This window comes from Phalacrocorax carbo, chromosome 10 (genome assembly GCF_963921805.1).
Source record: "Phalacrocorax carbo chromosome 10, bPhaCar2.1, whole genome shotgun sequence".
NCBI classification, from domain to species: domain Eukaryota; kingdom Metazoa; phylum Chordata; class Aves; order Suliformes; family Phalacrocoracidae; genus Phalacrocorax; species Phalacrocorax carbo.
Window position 1 is genome coordinate 20,543,484 of NC_087522.1, and position 17,941 is coordinate 20,561,424.

Here is a 17,941-nt window from a genome sequence, read left to right on the forward strand (position 1 = left end):
CTGGTACCCAGCTGGGGGCAGATTTTGGCTTCAGAAAACAGTTTTTGTTTTATTGACAGCTAGGTTTTAACTACTACTTTAATATTACCATAGCTAAGAATTTTCAGTAAGCCTCTATTTTTGATTTGAAGGACCAGTAATTACAGTAACTGGTAGGTCAAAATACTCTTTCAAAACAGAAGCTATGCGGAACAGATCAAAAGTTTGCTGAAATTCGTTGCTTCTCAAAGCCTTGGCCCTTTGAAGGAAAACTGCAGTATTATATCAGTGGACATGTGACAAAAATAGAAGCATAAATCACCACAAACTTGCCTTAAAGTAGCTTAAGAATCAATTAGAAATAATGAACACTTCTAAAGAACTGCACTCTTGAAAATTAGAAAAAGTCTGAAATATGGGAACATAAACACACAGCAAAGGCAGAAATCATTCATGCCTGCTTTTACTTAAGTGCTTACGTATTCACGTCTGGCTAGGATGTTGTTCTGACATCCTTCAGCAGGACCTTCTGATAAGAATTACCACGAAATGGCTGGTGTCAAGGAGACCTGAGGACCATTCATGCTCTGAGTGTTACCAGGATGATCCATAATGGGACTGCAGAGCTGAACAGCAATTTAAGAGTCTTCTGTCCATACCCATGCATGGTACAAGGGTACAGATAAGACGTATCCCAGATGTTTGCTTAAGTTGTTCTTAAACATTTCCAAAGCTAGGATCCTTCACAACTTCCCCAAGCAGCCTCTTTCAATGCTCCACTCTCTTGACTGCTAGTAAGTTCCTCCTAGCTGAAATGCTAGGAGGAGGAGCTGAAAAGCCCTCTTCTTACCTCCTGAGTACAAGAAAAACAGATCGTATTCTGGTTATAGTCTTCTTTGCATTACAGGGGTTTTTGGGGGGTTGTTTTTGTTTGTTTGTTGGTTGGTTTTGGGGTTTTTTTTTAACATATAAACAGCCTATCTTCCTTCACACTCTTCTTGAGGGCTTATATTTTGTCTTCTCTGGACCACTTGTTATTGTCCGGGTCCTTTCTTTCAAGATTGGCATCCAGAATAAAACACAGTACTCTCACGTCTTGCAAACTGCTTTTCATACATGCTGGTGGGCATTTTTCTTCATTAACAGTATAGCCTTGTTGACTTTAGCTGGTGATCCACTTCAGTCTCCAGATCCTTTTCAGTAGAATTGCTCTCCAACCAGCCATTCCCCTTCTGTACTTACACAATGGGGGGTTTTTCCTGCCTAACAGTAGAACCCTTCACTTGCCCCTATTGAACTGCATCCTGTTTTTATCCGGACACCACCAGTTTGTGGAGCTCTTTTGGAATTGTACCCGTCTTCCAACAAACGCCAGCTCCTCACATCTTGGTGTTATCTACAAATTGACAAGGCAGTCTGCAGTCTGTCATTTAGGTCTTCCTTGACAATACCAAGTACCATGGGGTCTAGGACAGATCAGTGCAGATCCCTACTTAATATTGCCTTTCACTTTGTTAACAGAGTTAAGTCTATTCATTTAGACTGTTCTTCAATTTGCTTAAGAAAATGTCACTAGAATTTGTCATTTGACTAGTGTCAAATGTAGTGTAAAAGCCAGGATGTGTAACATCTACTGTTTCTCCTTTATCTTCAAGATTGATAACCCTATTGCAGACTGAAGTTAAACTGATTTGTTCTGACAGCTCACATTAGCTATTACTTATCTCCTTGTTATCAGCCCTGGGCACTCCAAGGGATGGCAATAGGCAGAGTCCTAGTGTGGGCTGCCAGCCACAAAAAGCCTGACACACAGGCTCAGCAGCTCCTATGAGAACTGCTAGATATCTCTTAACGTACATGATGGTGGAAGTAGCATCACACTTCAGTCAATACTACTGTTTCTCTCTCCTAGAAAAGCTAATTGGAACTGTGAAATCAGGGTCTCTCTTCTGGAACAGGTATGAAGGATGCAAAAGCAGCAGAGAACTGAAGGAGACCATGGGAAGAAGACATGGCCAAGCAGGCAGGATGGGAAGAAGGGGAAGGCAGCTTGGAAGAGGTGGCTCTCTTTGGGCTCTCCAAACATTTGTGGATCCATACCTCATTTAGCATTAATCCCTCCCTACAGAGAAAGACAACCTGTCATACAGTTTAGGTTTTAATTTTCCACACACTTCACCACAAGCAGAAACATACGGGCATATTTAGGCCTTTTTGGTACCTGGAGAGGAATAAAGGAGAGCCACCGGCTGGAAAGTTGTACTGTCGTTCTGATACTCCCTTTTCATCCCATTAAGTTTGTCTGGGAACTAGGAGTCAGCTGATCAGATTATTGCCAGACATTATCAAACTGTCTATAATTAGCTTTTTATTGGTGAGAAGCCAGAAAATCCTCTTTGTTTGCAAGCTTGGACTATAGAGAAAGAAGAGAAATATTTCATGGAAGAGATTGTTTGGAAACTGCAGATCCTAATTAGTGCCTCAGCCTTGTAGTGAAACTGAATGCAGCATTTATCTGAAAAAAAAAAGATGCTTTAAACATCCTCTTTTGAGGAATGCTGGGTTGCATTTTTGAAAAGCACAGCACACATGGAGTTCAATGCAGGTATGGATGCTTTACCACCTCTGCTCTGTTCCCTTGGTGTAGGCTTCTTGCATTCCCTCATGTTTATGGTTCCTTTTAGCACCAATGCAGACTGAAAATTTAACACAGGTTAAAACAGGTTAAAAATTGGCCTGCACCATCCACATGTGACCTGTGCAGTCTGCACACTCAGGATCAATAAGTTCAGCTTCAGAGAAATTTGGATAAGCATTCCAGCAGTCCAGATCTTTTTATGCTGTCTGTTAACGTTACAGTAGTTTAAATCCAAGATGTCTTTTATTCTAAGACAACCCCTTACATTTTCAGCATCATCTTATGAAACATTTTACCTGATTAAATTTAGAAACTAATTAAAATTTAAATTACTAACATATTGCTGAAATGTTTAATGTCATACAGTAATGGTATCCCCTTTAATTCCTCCAGTGGACACCATAAGCTCCATGTGCTTGTTGTAAACACGATTCACACAGACTGCAGCATGCAGATTGGTGATATATCCACTAGTGGCATGGTTAGAAGATCACTCTCTATTCCAAGACAAACATTTTTCCTTTTTCTTCTTCTTGTGTGGTGTTGTTTGGTTGGTTTTGGGTTTTTTTTTTTTGGTTTGGTTGGTTTTGTTACATCCCAATAATTTTTCTTCCCAAACACTTATATCAAACTGAAACTTACCACTATCGTGTTTTCTCTTTTCTGAGGAAGAGCATCACCATGAAGGATGCCAAGCCCTCTGAAGTAACAGGAGTTACTCCTAGTCTGCCCTATTATTTCCAGTCTTAAAGAGACATGAGAACAAAGCCTGTTCAATGATATATAAAGGTCTTAATCAAATGTCTGAATAAAACCCTGAAGCAGTTATATCAAAGCATCAATCATGTGTTTCCAAGATAGAACCAGAGCAAGAATATGAACCACCTTCCTGTGATTTAAACTTATTTTAAGTGAGCTGTTAGCTGCTATACGTAGGGTAAGATCGTATCAGAAAGCAAAGTATTTTGCAGAGTTTAATTGTTGTTATTTCTGGGAATGACACTGTCAGTTTGTAAAACACACTGAGTTTGAGAGGTTGGAGTACCTAGCACTTATTAAGGAGTAGCAATCCATATAGGCTGTTAAACTCCAGTGGTAGAGTCAAGAATAAATACAGTAAAGAGGGAATATCCGCTTCAGGTTTAAGCAGTAATGGGTTTAGCTACTTCTCTCTGCTTTGCAACCAAACAAATCAACACAGGCTGTGTTTGTTTGTGGGTGTTTGGTGGGTTTTTTGGTTTTGTTTTGGTTGTTGTTTTTTTTTAAACCACTGGTTGTCTGGAACAGTCTCATTAGCCTTGCCCACCTCACAGTAAATTCCTCAGTGAAAGTGGGCCAAATGCATTAATACATTTTTTGGAAGGCAAATCTAATATCCCCTAGATTTTCAGTCTAAGGGGTGGAAAGCAGAAGTCATTTGGATGCAGACCCATGGATATATGAGTGGTTCAGTGACATGACTTACTATTGGCTCTTGCAGAGATCACCTGCTCCAGTCTCCAGGGAATATTTGCAAGGGCTAGCTTTAAGCACTGCAGGTTGGTATCCCTTGGTGAATATACTCAGCAGAGAAAAAGATGATTCAGAGCAGGAATGGGATTGTGGTTAAGTGATGTGCTAGAGGAGCTGGTCTCATACACAACTAGGGAGATTAGTTTCCTCTGCTTGGATTTCACTGCTGTAAATGCTCCTCTTGGTCCTCAGACTGGCTGCACTATGTCTCTGTCTCTTTAACACCTTGTCCCAAACTCTTAACTCTACTTCTTTGCCCAGACTTTGTCTCCTTGGTAGACCTGAACTCCCCGCTCATACATCCCTTTCACCACCCCAACAGTTCTGTACCTCTGTCCCTGTGAATGTTTCAGCCCGTCTCCTCCCCTTGCAAACATCTCTCTCTCTGTCTTTCTGTCATAACTAAGACAACCCCTTTCAGCTTGGTTTCCACTTTCTGCTCTTCTTTCTTCCTGTGACCAGTGAGTCAATAAGATAATTTTCTTGCTCTCTAAGTTTACAAATCCCAGCTTTTTCCTAGATCAGATTGTGCCCAGGGTGGACCAAATATTCAGTGGATTTACATACCAAATTCTAAGGCTTCTTTACTGAATACTATATGCAGTACTATAATGGTTTTATTTTCAGAGGTTATCAGTTGGTCAGCTATAGATTACCCCAGGGATAACAGAAGGTACCTGCTTGACACAAATGATATCTGCCAGATTTCAGTTTGCAAAGCCAAACAATGAGAGGGCATGAGACAAACCCAAAGAGACAGTCACCAGAGATCTTTAGCAAGGGAAAAAAGGATATGTTTTCCTAGCCTGTTTTTCAAAAATACCTGAACAGTCTTGGCTGATATTTTCCAAAAGCAGACATCAAAGGCAGACATTGCACATGGAACATTTTAGTCAAAAACTTAAAAGACCAGCAAAGTTGTAAGCTGCTGACTCTCCTATAGCGAACACAAAGCAGTCTTAAAAATAGGCAGTGCTACCAGCTCACCTGGGCAATAGCAAACTGCAAACAAGGCAGGAGCTTGTGAAATAAGAACTTGGATATTCCTGTAGGGCAAGGGCATTTTCATCTCCCAGAACAACAGCAAATGGAATTCCTGTTATGACTAACACAATGTGCTGAGCCCAAAGAACGTGCCACAGGGTAAGGATATGCTAAAGTTGTTTGCACAGTAATTTGGCTTACTCTCTTAAGTGTTCTGTAACACAGATAGGTCTTGAGCCTTGCCTACAGCTGGAATTTAGCCAGTGGTATAAACTGTGTCTGGAGGATTGTTTTGGCATGCAGATTTACCCTTTGGTGAAAATTGCCAGGTAGGCAAGGCTCTTGATATTGTTCAAAATCTCCATGTTAAAACCCGTACATCCTACTTCCAGACTTAGTTCTTAGCTCAGCCAAATTTAGAAGCCAAAAGTTCGAGCCAAACTGAGCTATTTGCATAACCTGCAAAGGTATTCACATGGAAGAGGTTTCTCTGGTAAGATACTAACTGACAGCACTTTCAGTTGAACTTCATTTTGAGGGCTCAGAGAACAGCTATACAAGTGAGGAAAGCTGAAAAGTACAGGATTTCTTAGTAAGAGACTCCAGGCACTTCTTTATGCAGGCTATTAAAGAGAAGATGGAGTAGTGTCTTGATCAGAGTCTCAGAGTACCAATGCAACAAGCAAAGACAAGCTTTTCAGGGTAGCAAAGGTGTGGCAAGTAATTGTACCAGTGGCTAGTAATCGCAGCTAAACAAAATATCAGTATAGAAAAATAGTGATGTTTCACACATTTAAAGCAATCAATCTTTGGGAGAAAAGGGCTGTCATGGATCCTTTCTCACTGGCACCTGTCAAGCCTAGATATCTTCCTGAAAGATACTCTGGAATTCAACATTAATTCAGGGTGCAATAAAGTAGAATCCAAACCCCTCACCTGCCAGGATTTTAGTTAAAACTTCCCACTATTGCTAACCATAGCTACTGGTGAATGCTAAAGGTGTAGATATATTTTGGCTCTGCAGGTGCTTTAATCTTTGTTTTGCTTAACCTTGTTCTGAGCAGGGCCACATAAATTAGCTGTAACAGTACAGATATCTACTGGTACCAGGTCTGTACTGTACCTCTCAAATTGTTGCAACTCATGGAACTGGCTGACATAGACTGAGTCCACAAATTAAGACTTAGAAATCTACGCTTAACATTCCTCTTACAAGGAAAACCAGCCAAACTTCCTATTTCCTTGCTTAAACATCAACAATCAGCTGGGAAGCATGATGGACAGGGCCCCTCCATTGGAGCTAACTTCTCCCCCTCCCCATAGCACATTTCACCCAGTAGTTTCAAAACAGCTTATTTTACAGCAGATAGGGACCCATCATCATCATCATCTTGTGACATACAAGGTTTTAAAAATTAGGAGTTACTGCTCAAGCTAACACAATAAATCAGCTGCCAAACTGAGAATAACCAAGTATGACGGGTAACTGCCACACGCGGAGGGGAAGCAGGACACCCTACATTCCGAGCTGGAGGGATGTAGCCACCGGATGCTGTATTACAATGACAAGACCTGCAAGATGACTATAGGTTTGTATCTGCAAGTAAAGGGCACCCTTCTAATTTCTGAAGAGTTACTAGAGATGGCGCTGTACAGAGTCAAGGCCATTCAGTTTCAATAAAGCATGAGGAGGAGGAACTGGATAAACATCTCGATTCAGTCTCCGAGTGAGCTCTGTTCCTCAGAAAGATTCACTGGGGGCCTATTATGAACCAAGAAAGAAGGTGATGAGATGTTTGATATGGTAAACAAATGGTCCCAGCCAGAGATACACGTCTGTTTAGAAAAGCAACACAGTTTTCAGAACAGTTCTCCCTGACTGAACTAGGTAGGAAGTACAAGGATTCCATGTCTCTTACACTTCTCAAAGCTGAATTACTAACAGCCTCAATATTTGCATTGAATCACAGTCCATTAAGATAATTTCAGTCCACCAAGACTGAAAGCATGCACCTCTAAATATTTATAAGGGAGATACTCCCTCCAGGTTCATTTCCAACAGGCCCTTCCAACACTGGGTCTCCAAATGGCCAACTCTTCCAGCAGAACTGTTTCCTGCACATCCATCTGCTTGCCTTGTTCAGATAAACACACGCCTCTCCTGCTAGCCATGTGGTACAGCCTTCTCTCTGCTGCGTGCACGGTTAGACCTGCAGAATCTTCACTGGGAGTGTGAGTCACAGAGAGAACCCAGCTGGATATCTGGAAGCCCATTCAGGTTTATGAATTAGCAGGATGTGGGAGACTTTCTTTTCTTTTAAGCCAATCCATGAAGCAAGCGCAATATGGAATTACTGACTTAATACACATGAATATACTGCCTGTCATTTTTCACAGAGTCATTTCTATTACTCTAACTGGAAATACCAAGTAGTAAATGAACAGAGAGACTGAAATCCACCCCCCTTAGTTGCTTGAAAGGCAGTTCCACAGAACATGAAAGGCTGGATCAGACTGGCAGTGTGCAGAAAGCTACAGCCACTGCTGTACATGCTACTGGTCAGCAGATAAACAAAGCAATCCTCTTTCCAGGGCTGTGAAGCCAGCAGTAAATTTACGCAGCCATCTTTTTAATAGCTTTGAAAAGTAAAGGAAAACAAGGCACAGTCATTTCAAGCTCCATTAGAAACAGAGCGAAAAAAAATCAATGTTTGACAAATAGGAAGGGACAAATTCTGGGTAAGGAAATGCTGCTAAGCTTTTAGGAACATATGTGTTTTTTAACTGGCAGTCAAATAGCAAGCGACCAGATGCCTTTGAAATACCTATGCCCTTTAATGTCTGGAGCTGTTAAAATACATTGAAGGCCCATCATTAAAGCAAATGGGAAAAAGCTCTCGTTAGTAATTACTGCGCCTCTCAACCAAATGTACCAGCAGTGGGGCTAGTTCTGCAGTCCTTGCTCAGCACATCTGTACCATCAACACTCTACTAGTAAAAGCCTGTTTATGATTGTTGCCTGTTAGCTATTTAAGCTTTAAACATGTACTTGGGTTAGGAATGTATTCTGCCCATGTTAGCTGACCAAAGACGCAGACTAATTTAGGTTAGAAGGAATCTCTGCGGGTCATCTAGCCAGCCTCCTGCTCACGAAATGTCAAGTGAGATACAGAGAGGGTTCTGGGCTTACTTTAAGGGTGCAGGGGAAGGGGATCAAGAACTGTATCACATTCCTGACGCAGCATCATACCCTTTCAGCTGCAGGCTGCAGTTACCGTGCAAAAAAATGAAGTCTGGCTGTTCATTGGTGATACCTAAACTGTGACGACTTGGATTTCCAGGATCAGTGAGTCTCCTTTCCAGAGACACACTGAGTAACACCACCTGCCATGGAAAATTTCTCTCCATGCCCTGGCACTTGACACTGCCAGCCTCTGAACTGATCCTTGCAGAGACGTCCTGTCTTCATTCCCCAAATCGTGTCATTCACAAAGTTGCCTTCGGTTGCAGGACCACGTGGGCTTGTGGACAGCACAACTTTATTTCCCTAAAGACTGTGTGACTGCACCATGTCCTATTCTTGTCAGTGCTCCCTAAACCACTCTTAATGCCCAATACACCTAACAAAGTTTAGCCCACAAGAGTACGCACTACAGTAAGCCACGAATGGGTCTCCCCTCACCTCACGAATGGGTCCCACCTCAAGGGTCTCCCCCTTTCCTCTTTATTTCAGTCCAAATTGTAGGAAACTCACTATGGGGATTTTCTTCATCTCCTTGACATTTATGCAACAATTGTCCTTCAGCACACAGAGTCCTCAGCATGCTGTTTCTTCACTGTGTTTACCTTTTTCTTTAGGAAGTCAGCAGAACGTACCTCGTGGGATGAACTTGTGTTGCAATACTTTGCAGAAAGCACACAGCCTAGCACATTTGCTCCCTCTACTACAACTCCAGGTGTCTCTGGTTTGCTAGCAGCGTATTCCGACAGACCAGAGCCCCTTGTTGTTTCCTATAGCAAAAGTCCATACAGGACCTCCTGGATAAAAGGCAGTTACATATTATTTGTAAACCTAACAGCCTTGGATTAAGCCAAATACAAAATTTGATCCAATTTAGTTCCTTTTATCTTTGCCAGATAACTGCTTGACTGCCTTTTTCTACTTTCCTGAGCTCCAGCCCTCAGTCTGAGATTTTGCTACAAACGAAGCCAGTCACTGCCATGAGACTGCATGGCATTCCCACTCTGTGAAGGGATGTTTACGTTCTCACTCTCCCCCCGGCCCCCCAGCCCCCCAGAGTAAACACAATCCCTTCATTTTGCTATGCCAGAAATAGAAGCGGTGGTATTTAAATTGTGAACAATCGAGTTTGGCAAACAATCCGTATGACTGCACCCTTTCTGAATCACAGGCTGAGTCATTTCCCTCACCTAAGGTGCTCTCTTCCCCCATGCAGATTGCAGGAGCAGGGAGAAATACAGCACTAATGTTCTCCTGTCTGTCTCTTTGTCACCCCACCCCGTCCCTGTCCCCTGCAGCCTGCCTGCTCCAGGCCGAGCTGGTGAATTATGAGCGAGTCAAGGAGTACTGCCTCAAAGTGCTTCAGAAAGAAGGTGAGAACTTCAAGGCACTCTATCGATCAGGAGTGGCATTTTACCACCTGGGTGACTTCAACAAGGCCCTCTACTACCTGAAAGAGGCAAGATCCCGCCAGCCAACAGGTATGGGAAGGAGCGGGGACATGGCTTTGCACTGAGCACCTTTGCATTTCTTTTCCCGAGACTTAGTCTGTCCCTGACTTGATTTCATTGATTTCCACAGGGATAAGCATGACTCACAGTATCCTTAACCATACTCCCCTCCAAGCACCCTCTCGTAGTGCGGCAAGGTTGCAGTGCCCAAAGATTAAGCACTGCTGAGACTGCAGTGCAACCTGGAAGGTAACAGTATCGCTGGAATGTTGTCTGTGTGGAGGGGATCCTGCCTCGCTTTCCCTTCCTAGTTTATTTTTGAAGAAGAAAGCAGGATGGGGAAGAGTGTATCCCAAACATTACATTTTCTGACTAGGAGAACAAGCTTTTTCCCCTTAGCAAAGTCAGGACTCTATCTGTAATCTCAAATAGCCATGCATTCCACCATCTCAGTAAAGGGTTAGTATTTTAATTTGATCAAAGAGACAGACATTCCCTCACAAAATTTTCATCAAGGATGCTTCAGCTTTTGCCATTAAATCAGCCGAGTATCTGTCATCCACGTGTCAAAACCCAACAATTCATTTTGGGACAGCAAAGAAATGATATATTCAAACAACTTGGCCTTGCTGGAGCAACCACCTTTATGCTAACCTACCCAACCTCAGAAGGTGGGAAGGCGGCCATGATCATAGAATAGAATAATAGAATCATTAAGGTTGGAAAAGATCTCTAGGATCATCAAGTCCAACCATCAACCCAACACTACCATGCACCCTAAACCATGCCCTGAAGTGCCGTGTCTACACGTCTTTTAAATACCTCCAGGCATGGTGACTCCATCACCTCTCTGAGCAGCCTGTTCCAATGCCTGACCGCTCTTTCAGTGAAGAAATTTTTCCTAATATCCAATCTAAACATCCCCTGATGCAGCTTGAATCCATTTTCTCTCATTCTATTGCTAGTGACTTGGGAGAAGAGACCAACGCCCACCTCACTACAATCTCCTGTCAGGTAGTTGCAGAGAGAGAATTGTCAAAGGGTTGTCTAACAGGGAGGTAAAACCATACTATTGTTTAAACCATTTCTGTTGAAAGAAAATAATTTTCTAATACTCAAAGAAAAATTAAAGGATCATGAGAAAGCAAAACTGAAGCCATGTGCAAAGAAAACCCCACAGAGCAGCTCTTCAGCCTGAACCTGAGAAGGAAGAGTGAAAACTGGGCACAAAACAAGAGTGAGCCTGGGTCCTGGCAGAGCATGGTAGAGCTGGTGTTCATTGAACTAGAGGAGGCAAGGGAGGCCGAGCTGGCTGTGGTTGATGTCCTACAGGCATTAGCCCTTCAGGCATCCTGCAGTGGCTGTGCCCCAGAGGAGCACTAGGGAGGAGGCACTTAGGGGTGTTCTGGGATCTTTTTCCTCTTCCACCTTCCATAAGGGTGCCTGGTCCCATCTGCTGTGCTTGGCCATGGGCTCCGGGCAGTCTGACAGCACAGCTGTGCACCCCACACTCCCTGAGCAAATGTGCTTAAAAGCTCAGTTTAGCCTATTTTAGTTTACAGCGTGCCCTTCTGCTTTCAGCCCTTGCCAGAACCAGGAAATGGAGAAGCCTATGCAAGAGAAAAAATAGACAGTGGAAAATAAGAAGTTATCTTAACCTTGAGGTGCTGACTATGCTCAGATGTGAAAAAGTCCTTTTAGCTGAACCACTTTGCTTCCATTTTTAACATGTATTTCTGTGCTCTCGACCCCCTGCAGTGATACTATTTATTTGGTATCCCTCATTGCTTCTTGAAATAAATACTAATTTATTCAACAGCAACAGCTTCAAATACCACAGCTTGCTGCAAAAACATACCAGAAAGTGTCCCCAAAGGCCCTTAATGCATACAAAAAAACAGTTCTGGCCTTTAGCTCTGCCTCAGAGACTCTTCCCTGGTATTGTTAGACTATTCAAGGCCATTGTGCCACTTATTTATTTATACTTATGGAAAACCTGAAGGGTGATCGGGGGAAAGAAGCAAACACATACAGTAGAAAGGATGCAGCTGTTAAAACACAGCAGTAGGAATCAGGTAACACTATCAAGAGTCATTATGTGACCTGGAATAAGTGAGTGTCTCCACTTCCAGTGTCTCCATCTGCAAAATGCAATCGTTTTCCTTTATCTGAGGGTTCACTAGGCTCACTGGTAAAAACACTTAGTTATTATTACAGTCATGTTCTGTGTGTTTGGTTTTTTTTTCTAATAAGGAATGTTTTTGCCACAAATCATTGGCAGTTATTCTCTTTGGTGCGGGAGATTTTAAATGTTAAAGAGGAATTAGCTAGCAAAGGGTTTTAAAGGGCTGTTCTAAAGGACTGTCAGCACAGCAAATCCCTTATGGCTGTTTACTGTCTGTCAAGGGTGAGGGTTAGGTCTGGCCTGATTTCTTACCCTATATCCAAACAAAAATCACAAAAGTGGGTGGAAATAATACAAGATAATTGTATAACCTTCCTTACTAAGGGAAAGGGAAGCTGCTGTTAAGGTGTGCAAAGCATACATGCACTCCATGAACTCTGTGTCCCAAGGCTGGTGTAGCACGAGCAGCCAAACACACACCTTACCTTCAAACCTTGTTCAGCTCTTTCCCACTGGTGGGACCACATTGTCAAGGTAGGTACTGACTGGGATTGAGAGCAGACCATCAGCTGACCTGGTAATATCAAACACCCATGGTTAATCTCTGCTGGCCCTGCACTGAAAGCTCATGTTTGTACATCATGCAGATTGCACTCACAAGCCAGATTTCCTACGCTATGTGGCGCGGGCTCATGGCTGAGCTCAGGAGCCACCTCCCCGAACACCTGAGACTCAGAAGTCCTGGGAACAAAACCTAGGCCACAATGTCCACACAGCAGATAAGCAACTGGGCTCCAAAACTACAGGGGGAAGCAGAAATGACCTTTAAAACAGCAGGAGACCACTCTGCACAAGGACACAGGCATAGTCCTAAGAGCCAGGAGACATTCTCATTGCAGATTTGCCAGCATCTCTTTTATGGGTCTGGCCAGTCACCTGAGTTGTTCTCACCTGTTACTCCCACACCAGCAGAAGGAGATCACTTCTTCCTCACTACTGAGAGATGAAAGTCTTCTCTTCATTAACATTTACATTTAGCTTTGAAATACTTCTGCATGCAGAGCTAGTATGCTGCAATACTATTTGATAGAAAAGACTTAACAAAGACAAGGTTCCACTTCTGTAAACAGAGTGCTGCTCTCATTATTTTTCTTTGGTAAAATAGTGGCCCTCAAAAAGGAAGCAAAATGTGCTAAAACCCGCCCAGGAGTTTTGCAACTAACGCACAATGGGAGTATCTCCCACCCTCTATCAGGCTACACCTTATTTTGCCCTGTCTTCCCAGGCATGTGGAAATCTCCCAGATGAGTGAAATTGTGCTATCAGCAGCTAGCTACCTTACCCACAAGCCTAAGGGAGTTGGCAACCTTTCATTGCCCAATTATGCACTGAGCCCACCTCTGTCCCCTCAGCCAGGCGTCGAGTCCCTGCAGGCCCAGCAGGTGTGAGTTCCTAACGTGCCTGTGCAGTCGTCACTTACCACCTGCACGTTCAAAGTGTGAACCTCAGCAGCTGGGATATTTACCCAAGCTGCAGCCCATCAAAGCCTGGAAGGGCACAGAGCAGAGAGACTGCAGTGAGGTACAGGCAGCACAGCAGGACTGTAGCCTTGCCTTTACACTGATGGGCATTAACCACCTGCCTGCCATGTGCACTAATTTTATTTTAGGCCTAAAGTTTAGGCTACCCCCTGAACTGAATTTCTTCACTCTGGGAGGCTGTGCAACTAAAGCCAATTCTGTTTTTAAAAAAGCTGCTTTAAATTTTGCTGGGCTGGTATGAAATGTTAATGTATGACCAGCCCAGGATGCTGGTGCACCTTGTCTAACACAAGAAATGGCAGAACTTCTTGGCTCATTAAGAATGCCTCAAACGGGGCAAGTAACTTAATCACTGAGTCTCACCCTCTGGACTGGCTAGGATGATGCAGTTGAACCTGCAGAAGACTCAGCAGGGAGACCCACCTCACCAGAGACAGCTTGAGAAATCACAACAGCGTTGCCACAGCCCACTGCTACCCCATGGCATGTTTGTGGAGAGCTCTGTGTCAATGGAAAACAATCTGTCTCCCACTGTCTGAGCTCTGGCTGAGGCCACAACACAAATGTCCTCTTCTCATATTTAAAGGAAACTTGGCACCCACAGCTGCCTGGGTGGGTGCAATACCTACACTTGCTAGTGCTGGACATGTTACCAGTAGTTTGCTTATCTCTTTGAAAGCTCAAGCACTCCTCATTTCCTTAGCTGGTGTGGGGCACATCACTACTTGGATGAGGAGGAGGCAAGGTTGCCCTCTGACTGGACTGTAGCGCACTTCAGATTGGTTTCTGAGGATCTAATAAATTACATTAAATAAGTTGGCTCTGGTTGGCTGGCTGAGTAAGGCTGTGAGCAAAGAACCATTTTTCAATAAATACATAAGTGAAAGTGGCTATTTTTTTGCTTGCTTGCTTCTGATACCACATGGCTTTTGCCACTACATGGCTGATGTGTGAGTGGGAAGTCACCCTCGTGATAGTAAATCAACACAATTTGAGAAAGGACTGCCCATGACTGCAGAATCATGAGGTCTGTCCTGAAGATACATACTTGTTTACATCAGCCTGTGCTTCAGGGCAAACAGGTTCCCTCAAGGCTGGGGCCAGGAGGCAAAACAAAACTCTCATGTTCTGTGTGCTGTGTTGATACACTGAAATACTGGAAGGAAAAAGAGGGCTTGGCTTATCACCTGCACAGTACTGGGATCCACAGCTCTCTACAGGGATGAAGCACTGGTTCTCTGCCCCTAGGAACTTCATTAGACAGGATAGACAAGGCAGTGTGCAGCATATGATGAAAATGCAAATAGAGCGTCATGGTGATAGGACTTCCAAATATGAAATTTAAGGAAAGCAAGGGTAAAAAAGAGAATGCAAAGGATGCTCTTCCAAATTCAGCTCATCATGGAAAAACATAAGGCTGTAAAAGGGATAGGAGGGTAAAAAGGCAGAGTATAACTGTATGCAAGACATCTTTAGGGGCCTGCATGCAGGCACTGAGGGAAGGGAAGCCAATGGAGCTGCCATTCCACAACAGGCAGGTATGTCCTGGATAGTTTCAGCTGTGTGAATTCAGTTGTGCTGTCCAAGAGTAATTGTAGAGAAGGTAAAAACTAGCTGAGGCAAGACTGTGAGCAGAAGGGATGGTGAGCACAAATCAGACCAGGTTCTCCAAAACCAAAGCAACAGGGTTTGGTTCTGACCCTCTTCCATCTGATGCTGTTCCTGCAGGCAGCACTGGAGCCATATTGCTCCCCAGGTGATGCACAAAGGGTGAAGGTGCAGTGTGTCTGTCTTTCACAGGAAGTTGTAACCACCGTACATGTATGTGTGTGCTCTGTTCCTGCAGATACCAATGTCATACGATATATCCAGCTGACAGAGATGAAGCTCAGCAGATGTTCCCAGAGAGAGAAAGAAGCCTTGTGAAAATGAAGCCGCTTCAGCTGAAGTGCCCAAGGGGGAACATTTCCTTCCTAGAAGCCCATTTGGTGGATTTCCCAGTTTGCTCTGCCTCATCCTCATCTCCTCATCCATCCACTCTCCCTTGCTCTTCGTTGAATCCAAGTTTTGAAAAAAAGAGACTTAGATGCTGGATATGGCTGCTTGCCAACCGTGGTAACACCCCTTCCCCGTAGCAGCAGAGCACAATGGCTGGCTATAGCCAGCCTTGTTCCTAGACAGTCTCACACATCTGGAGTAGGCAATGCTGGGGGACCTTTCTGGTCCTGAGCTGACTGGATAATACCCTTAGGGAAGCAACCCCCAGAACAACAACTTCCTGACCAGGCAAGTTGGAGACAAACAGTTTCTGCTCTGAGTGATCACTGGAGCTTGGAAGATCTAAGAAACCAAGAGAGCCGCTGGTCATTTCACAAAGGATGGCAAATGCCTTTTTACCATCAGTTCCCTCTGCCTGCTTCTCCAGTGTGTGTTACCGGTCTCCAGTGAGAGCTCACATGCTCCCAGTCTAATGCCAGTGAAAACTGTTTCTAAACATCCTCTTAATGAAAGCACAGAGCACCCTACAAACCCCCTGCAGAGCTGTCCCGGTGCCAGAGGAGAATGCTGTGGGCTACCACAGAATGCTGAACGGACTGTGAAAGCATGGTGTACAGTGTGAGGGAAAAACTGTGAAATAATTCATTAAAGGCAAATAAAAATTATTAATAGGCAACAAGTCCAGGCATTGCTTTTCGAAGGTACTTCTTGGGTTCCATGTGTCCAGACAGGCAATATTGTCTAGTGGGGGGCAGCATGGGGTGGGGAACAAGGGACATCTCCATTCTTATCTTGGCTCTGCCAATGCCTTGCCATCTGATCTTGGGCAAGACACAGCCCCTCTGTGCCTCGGTTTCCCCATCCGTACACTGGGGATAATAATATTTCCCTACCTCGCAGGGGTGTTGTGAGGATGTATTAGTTAATGTTTGTAAGTAACAGTACAGTGATGTACAGTGCTAAGTATTATTAGTACATTGGATTGAGGTCTTGATTCTCCCACCTTGTGTTGGTGCTTCCTGTGTCCTGTTTTTTCTTTTGTAGGAGAACATGGTGCTGGCAAACGGGGCAGGACTAAGGAGCTTATTTCAGCAGCCCATAGGGCCCATTTAGACCTCCTCCAGCAGTCTGATAACTTCTAAGAGCTCAGGCTCCTTGGCTCAAAGGTTGTTTTCTGAAACTGCCAGTAAAAGGATTAGTAAGTGCCACAAACACATTTCCAGTGTGACTGCCCCATCAGTGGCCCACAGGGACCTGTTCCCTGTTGTAGGATGTACATGAGTGGTCTCATCCCATGGTGGTAAGTGTGAAGGGAGCGTACCCAGAGATACTTCACTCGGCCCTCAGCTGAACCATGCAAACTGAAACACAGAGAGCTGAACAGGCAAAGTTCGGCCAAGTTTGGTCCCAGCGGACGTGGTTTCTGCAGATGGCTGGGTATGGCATCCCACATTCCAGAGGTGGTATCTCACCACATTTTTCTCTAGTTGAAATTTGAAAGAGCTGATAGACGCATCAAGAAAAAAGGCAAATCTCTATCGTTGTCTCTGAAAAAAACAAAGTTGTATTCTTTAGTTCAGGGACTCATCCAGCCCACGTTGGGGGTGGTGAAGAGGCCATCTTAAAGTGCCATATAAGTCTCTGAAATAAGGTGGACCTACATCAGTTTTTATTACCTGTGATGGCACCAGAAGTTCATGTTCCTCAGGAGGGTGGTGGAAAGCAGCTGCTTCCCAGAATTGGGAACACTGAGTGCAGCTACCATCAAGGAAAGTGCTGCATCCTGGAAGAAGCACAGTCACCTTCAGACAGCCCATGGTTTGTACATCTGTGCCAGAAATAGCAAGCACCTCTGCCCACCACTACTCATGTCTAAGCAATAAATGAGGCTACAGCTGCTGCTAGGACAACAATTGAGTTGCAGACAAAGAGAACAAATGAGGGGAATTCTGTAGGTAATTGTTAACTAGATCAGAAAAAAGGGTTAGGCAGAAGTATGCTTGGGTGCATGTAAGGTGTACCTGGTACTGTATAAAACACAGAGCTAATAAGATTCTGGTTCTTAAGCACAGGCAATCCTCCGTATCCTAAATACATCACAGCGCACAGCAAATTCAAATAGAGGTATACTCATGTGTACATGGAGGTGTTGGCAGAGGCCACCCAATCCCACCCAAGTTACCCAACTGTTGCTGTAGGGAGTTGGAGACACTCTGTTGGAGGTGGTCATCTCTACTACAAGTTGATGGTATTTTTCTGTGGACCAACCAAATGGCAACAAGAGAATACACATCCTGGAAGCCAAAACAAACAAACAGGCTTTAGCTCAGCCAGTTGGTATATGCATACGTCCTCAATATGTGGTGCACAGGGGAATGAACACAGTCCCCTCCAGGTACCCAGTAGTGCTAAATGTCTCCAGTGCAATGGGAAGTAAGCCCAGTCACCCATCACATGTGAAAACAGCAGGAA

The 17,941-nt window shown here is 44.0% G+C and overlaps 1 protein-coding gene across 1 annotated transcript in view; it reads left to right on the forward strand.

Annotated features, from left to right (window-relative positions):
- TTC9 (tetratricopeptide repeat domain 9) overlaps positions 1 to 16,463 on the forward strand; it is a 31,974-nt gene extending 15,511 nt beyond the window's left edge. The window contains exons 2-3 of the mRNA XM_064462359.1: positions 9,653 to 9,835; positions 15,318 to 16,463. Coding sequence (XP_064318429.1) covers positions 9,653 to 9,835; positions 15,318 to 15,397 — 263 coding nt within the window. The 3' untranslated portion in view covers positions 15,398 to 16,463. The remainder of the gene's footprint in view (positions 1 to 9,652; positions 9,836 to 15,317) is intronic.
- The last annotated feature ends 1,478 nt before the right edge of the window (positions 16,464 to 17,941 follow it).